A 7,761-nucleotide genomic window follows, 5' to 3' on the forward strand; every position below is an offset into this window, starting at 1 on the left:
GTGTTCTGGTCATGTTCATGGGAGCTGCAGCTGCTTTAAAGATGGATCACAAATCCAGCCTGTTTTAAAACAGGTGTTCCTCCTGCTTCCACCCAAGTCACACAACCAAAAATGGAAATAAATAGAGAAAACATTGACACACACCCTCCCTCTCTTCCTTCTTATCTCACTTTGATTTCTTTTTTTGCCTGTTCTAGCTGGCTGGAGTTGGAGTGGCGGCTTTTTCCGTAGCATCAGCTTCTTTTTCCCCCTCCTCACCCCCTTCACCATCTGAAGCTGGATCAACTTGAGCGAATTTTAAGAGCTCGACAGCCTTTGCTTTCATGTCGGCGTAGGTTTCCTTCACGCCCTTCTCCAGGATGTAGCCCTCACTTTCACCCTCTGGTGACTCTAGAGCCATGGCCCCTTCCACAGCTGTCTGCAGGTAGCGCATGCTCAGGAGCACAGAGATCTGAAAGAGGAAAATTTAAATAGTCAGATAGCTTTACATTGCAAATAGAGAATAACTAAACAAACAAAGACGTGCAAACATTTAAAGAAGAAAATGAATATATTTTATGTGTAAAATTAATGAAGAGAGATCAATGGACATTTTTAAGGCTTGAGATTTTTTTAAACTTGGACTTTGGCTGCTTTCAACCAAAGTATTTTGTGTATTTATGTCACCATCTTAGTGAGAGGTGAACCTCCTATACAGGCTTAGGTCTTTAGCATTCTTTAAAATGTTTTATTCTAAAGTTACACATCTTCTCATAACTCATCCCACCCCTGCTGAGGCCTTACCATGATTCTGACACCACCATGTTTTCACAATGGGGATTGCGTATTCAGGGTTAAAGGCTATGTTGCATACCGGCCAAATTCACATGTTGTCTTATCTCACCAGAGCACATTGTTCTACCTCTCTGCAGAGGTCCCATCCTTGGCTTAGTGAGTAACTGCAAAGACTTCTTTCTTTCAGAAATGCCTTTCTTTTAGTTCCTCTTTTATAAACACTTGTAGGGTAAAGTGCAAGATTACTAATTGTCCTACTGACAGAATCGTTTATCTGAGCTGCAGATCTCTGCAGTAACTTTATAAATAGCAGGAGAGTTTGACTGATCTGAGTTTAAATAGTGTGCTTCCACTTCTCTTCAATCTTATTACAAAGGACTCTTGTTTTTGGGTTTTATCTTCATAAAGCTGTTTCTTATATTCTTTAAATTGGTATTACTTTAAAAACAGACTGTCTATATTCACAATATGTAACTACTGTGCTTAATGTAGGAGTATCAGGGTAAAAGGGGATAAACATCTCAACATCTTCAACGTCCTAAAATCAAGTCTCTAGATCTTTGTCTGTAAGAAATTTTTAAAAGAATAAAAAGTAGTAACACTGAAGGGAAATCTAACATACTCTGTTTTTTATGGCTTCAGTTTTGCTAAAACATTTACCCTCAAACACAAATGCTGCTCATCACATTTTATATCATGCTCCCTTTTCCTCTTTTTCAGCCAGCTGTTGGCAATATGGAGCAAGACAATAAACAAAGTGGATGCCTCCATAACTTGACGGCCATCTGTCAATATGAAGGAGACAAAAGACAGCCAATCTTAGCCTCGGCATTTATAGGAATGGATTGCGTGATCAGCTGTGGGCAGTGTGTGGCTGTGCATCTGCTTCCTGTTTGAGCGTTTAGAGCTTAAAAATAGAATGTGACATCAACACTGGGGCTTTACAAAACGAAGTGTATTTGGTGGAATGAGAGGAGCTGGTTTGTCTGTGATGTTTTTTTTCTGTTTCAGTTGTCATGGGAGGCTTTGCGTCAGAAGAAGCGAAGGCAAAATAAATTCTGTTTTGTTTTCATGTTTCTGTCACCAAGGACTGTGCAGTTGTTTTTAACTGTATATTAAAACTAGTCACATGATACATGATTGCCTTCCCCCTGACATGGGTTAAGGTCCACCTGACATTGGCTATTTTCCCTCTGACATTGGTGAGTGTCCAGCTGACATGTATCATTTCCCACCTGACATGTCCTCTTGACCTGATATTGGTCACAGGACAACTGACACCGACATGGGTCACCTGACTTTGGTCACTGTAGACAAACGTTTGGCTAAGATTGACAAATCTAAGCCTAGACTTATCAATATGCTCATTCAAGTAATGATAGGCATATATCTTATATCGTTGGACTGAGTCAGTTTTAAAAATGAGATCTGATGAAAGGCCTTTATCATTTTAATAAATACTGTTATAACTGAGGTTACTCTGTACCTTCTCTTATACAACATTTATTGAACAGGTAGTCGGACCATACCAATTTTGTTGGGTTCTAGACCCCTGTGATCATTTCTTTTGGTCCACTTATCTTACTTGAATTCATCGTCTTACGCAATTTTAAATATAAATACCCATACTACTAATGTGCTTTGCCCCATCTTACTTATTTACTTTTCTAGAAAACTTTGCAGGCCTATTAAATTGTTCAGTCTTTTTCCCCACCTGGATTAGGATGACTGACAGCACGCCAGGACCGGTTGAGTTCATCAAACTCATGTAGTAGTCAGTCAAGGCCTGTCTGCAGCCACGGCTGTACAGGTTGAGCTCCTCTGATTGGTATTCGTAGTTGTAGTGGGCCCTGCTATCTGTCAGGTGTCGCTGCAGGCAAGGACGCGGGGAGGCTGGGTTGCAGCAGCTAAAAGGAACGCCATCCAACAGGTAACGACCATCCACATTACTCCGGATACGGCTGTAGGCAATGGACGGAAATGGGGAAGAAGCAGAAAAGGGTTAAATGTGAGAGGAGATATGAGTAAAGTTTAGTTCAGGACAGCTAAAAGCCTGAGATTCGGCTCAGTGAGAGGTGAAGAGCACATCAATGAAAGTGTCATAGAGTCATAACCTCTCTATTTACTCATTCCTTTTCCCTTATTTAATCTTTGACAAATCAGTCATCTCATGCTTCAACCTCTGTCTCCCTTTTCAAAACCTAAAGGCCAGATCTATTTTTAAATCACCTCCGCTTCTTCACTAAACATCACCCCCTCTCTCTGTAAGATATAGTTTGACCTTTTTGGATTATGAAGTCTGTTCATCTGTCACTAACACAGCTGCCTTCTCTCTCTCACACCCAGCATCGCTTTAGTTTATCTGCTTTTGATCTCATTTCACTTCATCCCGTATCAAGGTTGTGTTCCTGCTGCTGTTTACTCACTCCTTTACTTCCTGGGAAGTGAAATCCAGGTATCGGTTGCTGACCCACTGAACCTCGAACCAGTCCTTGAAGTTGTTGTTTCCGCAGCAGCGAAACTCCATCTGGAGGCGATCAATGGTCTCCTTTTGAAAGCAGCGGCCAGGGACGTCCGTGTCCTTGTAGAACCGGATGCCGTTCCTCAGCCCAACCTGAATAAAAAAAATATTTAGTTTGTGAAAATAGATTTTAGAGTTATATAATACGTTCTGTCAAAATGACTGAAATCTGGCTTAAATGAACAGGTTAGTAACAAGCCCCTAGAGCATTTTATTACATGCTCTTGAGGAGGGAATGTAAGCATTTGAATGAGATGTGTTGAAGCAGAAATACATCTAAAGTATGGAGGCGAGTGGGCCTCAAGGACAAGGTTTGATAAATAATAATATAGCCTGCAATAAAAATAAATCTTACTTCTGTTCCTAGCCTTTAACTGTCAGAATGTTATCTTTCCTTTGCTTGGAGTTAGAAGCAACATTAAGCTTTTTCCATCTTTCCTACTTTTAATTTTCTTTTCATTTTTTTTTATCCAGAAATGTCTCTCTATATAGCTTTAAACTCTACTATCTTCATCTTGTATTCAGACCAGCTAATTCATTAGATCTATTAAGGCCACATTGTTAGCCATTTTACCTTTGACCTGCTGGGATCAATACCCAATTTCCATGACTTTCTTCTTACCTTCAGCGACTCTTCCAGCCGCCCCTGTAGGGCATAACTGAGGATCACCACAGTAAGAAGCAGGCAGCACAGCAGCGCAGCCACGGCAAACCAGAGCAGCAACAGCACCTTCCAGCGCGGGAAGCGGCTGGCATCCAGGGAGTCCTGACACACTCGACTGGCAACCCAGTTGGCGCCGATGGAGGCCAGACCCACCATCATTAGGAGGTTGGGTACACAATGGATCTCTTTGTTCTCCATCACCTCAAAAAGTGGAGAAAAGTCAGTTATTGATATCACCTTGTGATTTCCTTCCTTTTTTAATTGTATTGGATAATCTAATTAGTCGTATTTAATGGTTGTGAGGAAGTTTGATAGATGTGCTTTATTAATTATTCAAAGGTCGTTCTATCTGTACATTTAATTAACTTTTAGCTCAACTTTAAACAGACTTGGAATAATGAATGTATCATACTGCTTTTCCCAGATGTCAGCTATTCTGAGCTGAATAATAAAAGGTTGTGTTTAGCCAACTGAGAAAGGTAACGATTCCTTTACATGGCTCAATATCCGTTGTAAGGCCAAACTGATTTGGCTTATGTTAACATTTAAAACTAATTATGGTATAAAAGTTTAGGACATTTTTAGAAGATGTCTTGTTGCTGTAATAATAGACCTTTATGTTGTTTGAAAAATAAACTTTACTTTTTCTTTTTTAAATTGTGATCTTTGCTATTTTTTTTTACACATTCCTTCATATTTCTTAACACAATTTCTATTGATGTAACAATTATTACATCAGTGATAACGCATTTGTGCTTCCTCACTGCCAAAAAAAACATTGGTTGATCGGTCACAGACCAATTTTAATGGTGATAGATATAAATGGTCTTTGAATAATTTTTAAATAAATCCAGTACGAATAAAACAAACTGTTATAACTCAACAGCTTAATTCAATGGTCCTCAAAGACTGGCGTCCTGTAAGTTTTAGATAATGCTTAATTATTATTGATTAAGTATACCTGAATTAAATAAGTGCCTAATTTGCACACCTCTGCTGATTTACAAAATATTCAGAGCATGGACACATCTTAAACATGCAGCACAACAGGACTGGAGTTGGACAGGCTGAACTTTACCTAAATTACATTTTAAAGTGGCATAAACACTTCAACAAACTTTTTAATATGTGTCAATCATTACAACAAATTTGTACCTAAATTTATCCATAGCTAAAGGCTATGAAAGTTGGAAATACGTTTAATATGCACCAATTGGTTTTTACAATGTACTTTTTAGAAATGTATATTCCTTTAACTTGAGTATTTCAACCGTTACATTATTAAGTCGATATTGGTCCATCAGGTCTGTAGTAAAAATAATGTAAAAATAATGTCATTGAGGCATAAGTTATAAGAGTTGTAGTTAAGAAATTTTAAGGTAGAATGTCAACTTTTTCCTGCTGTCATTCATCCAAAGGGTCTACCTTGGGATCAGTATGAAGGCCAATCTTGCCAGCTAGTTTAACTCTAGCATTAGGCTTTTTGCTAAATCACTTAAAGTTGGAGTTAGCATGTTCTCCCTGTGCATGCATGGGTTCTCTCCAGGTACTCCAGCTTCCTCCCACAGTCCAAAAACATGACAGCTGGGTTCTCTAAATTCTCCTTAAATTTGCTTAAATGGTTGTTTGTCTCTATGTTTCCCTGCAATAGACTGGTGACCTATCCAGGTTGTGCCCCGCCTCTCGCCCGTAGACAGCTGGAGATAGACACCAGCACCCTTCACAACCCCGGCAGGGATAAGCTTGTAACACAAAAAACATTTTTGTAACTCTCTCAATCATTGTTCTTTACAATTGTTAACTTTTACTAAGTTTATAGATGTATTCGTAACAGAAATCCTACAAACATATCAGCCTTACTGTTGAAATTGAACTTTAAACCAAAGGCTAATATTGAATTTAAAGCGTTTTGGTAGGATTTGTTTCCAAGGTAAAAGACGTCTTTTTACAGACTGACATGCACAAATACAAAATTAAATGATTTTAGTGGATGATATTTATCCACCTCCATTATAATACCATGCTAGTCATAAAACAGATTTTTTTAAAAACATTTACAGTAGGTGCTGCTATGCTTTGGGGGTAGAGTGCATGACCCAAATACTGGCTGATGCAGGTTTGAATCCCAGTCCTCTCCTTCCTCTCTTGCAACCCACTTTCCTGTCTACATGGTTTCAAAAATAACAAAATAAAAGCAACTAGAGCCTTACAAAAAATCTTTAACAAAATTCCCAAACATTTAAATTTATTCTGTAAAAGGCAAGTTTGCATTCTTTTGACTACATCACTCAGCATTTATGCCACCAGGTGTAGTGTCTGATTAATAACAGCCGAATGGATTATATAGATTGCCTGAGTCATCATCACTTTAATTAACAATTAAAAGCAGCAAAAAAATAAAGTTTTTCTCTAATTAAAGAGAGTAAATCTTGTAAATCCTCCATCTTTCTGACACTACTCTTCAAATTCTTCATCCCCTCGGTCACATTGAGGTTTAAATAATTCGATTATTCTCAAGGAGATCAATCAATATCCTGTGCTCATGCGTTTAGCTTTCCTGTGCAGTGGTCTGGATCTTAATGATTCCATCTTTTCCAAAATCCAATATTGGTCAATTACATGCAGTGACTGGCTGGCTTGAACAAATACACAACCCTAGCAGAGGCTGTAACCTCTACCTGCAGGCCACATTGCCAGTCAATACACTCTGCAAGGTAATGATTATGGAAGAGAATCGCTGAGGTTTAAAAGAAGCTCCTCAGCATGCCACGCACCGTATAACATTGTATGCATGACTGCGCGTGTTGACACTTGTATTTTGTCTGCTTTGTTGTTGAAGGATTAAGCAAAGTTTACATTTAGAGGATAGATAAGCGACTACATAACTGCCGGGGTAAATAACAATGCTCCAAGGCATTTGTCTGAGCATACAGTCGCATATATGTCTGACTTTGAATGAACAGATTTGTTATTTTTTAGGTGTCTAGTGCGTGCTTCATCATCCATGTGAGTTTAAAGGTTGCTCTACCTCATCTCTACGAAGCAGCTCTATCTTGATATAAACCCCCAGGGAAAAAATGAAGGCCCCACACGTCACTGCTAGCCAGGAGAGCAGCCAGAGTCCCTGGGCAAGTCGCACCCGCCTCTGCTGGGTGAACTTCATCTTCAGCACTGCCATGGCTCACTACCATGCAATGATCAGTGCAATGAAAGGGAATACAATGAGACAAGTAGTGTATCCAGATGTGATGAAAAGCTGAGTTTAAGAGAGAGAGTTGACAAACTGTGCAGCTGGAATATTCAGTTAATGCTGGAGGCCTTGTTGTTTGGTGAGTTATAAGCAGGTTGAGCTCATCTAAGTTGTTCCAGGTGGAGAGGATAAGCAGGTAGATCCTTGAGATGGTGAAGGACGCAGTTGACCTCAGAGGATAATCCAAATTCTTTCACTTGGTTGGAGAAATCGTGCCGAAAAAACTTCCTTGTAATCCAAATTGGCGCAGAGGCCTCAACAGCAAATTTAAGAGGGAAAAAAAAGGTTGAAAATGAATTATAAATGAAGGAGATAATCTGTTCCAAGAGTCTACTGTTTTTTTTTTTTTAAAGGTCTTTCACAAGGTCGTCTTCGCCCCTTCCTTCAAGCTGAAACCACCTTTCTTCCTTGCGATGTGTTGTTGTCTCTTGATGGCGCCCCTCTGGGTCTGTGCAGGTGCGGCGCCCCCCTAAACCGCTGCAGCCATGGTTGGAGGAGAAAGAGACTGGGCAAAGTGGTGAGTTTGGAGCCGTAATCCCACAACAGAGTCCC

The 7,761-nt window shown here is 39.6% G+C and overlaps 1 protein-coding gene across 1 annotated transcript; it reads right to left on the reverse strand.

Annotated features, from left to right (window-relative positions):
- Positions 1-7,137, reverse strand: rom1 (retinal outer segment membrane protein 1). Its single transcript, XM_015384658.1, has 5 exons — positions 6,988-7,137; positions 3,918-4,160; positions 3,201-3,388; positions 2,489-2,735; positions 1-451 (listed from the first exon to the last, which is right to left on the reverse strand). The coding sequence occupies exons 1-5, from the start codon at positions 7,135-7,137 to the stop codon at positions 194-196; spliced, it is 1,086 nt and encodes a 361-aa protein (XP_015240144.1). The 3' UTR covers positions 1-193.
- Positions 7,138-7,761: the final 624 nt, after the last annotated feature.

This window comes from Cyprinodon variegatus, unplaced genomic scaffold, assembly GCF_000732505.1.
Source record: "Cyprinodon variegatus isolate N-32 unplaced genomic scaffold, C_variegatus-1.0 Scaffold319, whole genome shotgun sequence".
NCBI classification, from domain to species: Eukaryota; Metazoa; Chordata; class Actinopteri; order Cyprinodontiformes; family Cyprinodontidae; genus Cyprinodon; species Cyprinodon variegatus.

Coding starts and splice junctions, on each gene's coding strand:
- rom1 (XM_015384658.1), bottom strand. CDS start 7,137: ATGGCAGTGCTGAAGATGAAGTTCACCCAGCAGAGGCGGGTGCGACTT. Junction 4,161..6,987: donor AGCTGCTTCGTAGAGATGAG/GTAGAGCAACCT, acceptor CCACTTTTTGAG/GTGATGGAGAACAAAGAGAT. Junction 3,389..3,917: donor GGCTGGAAGAGTCGCTGAAG/GTAAGAAGAAAG, acceptor TTTTTTATTCAG/GTTGGGCTGAGGAACGGCAT.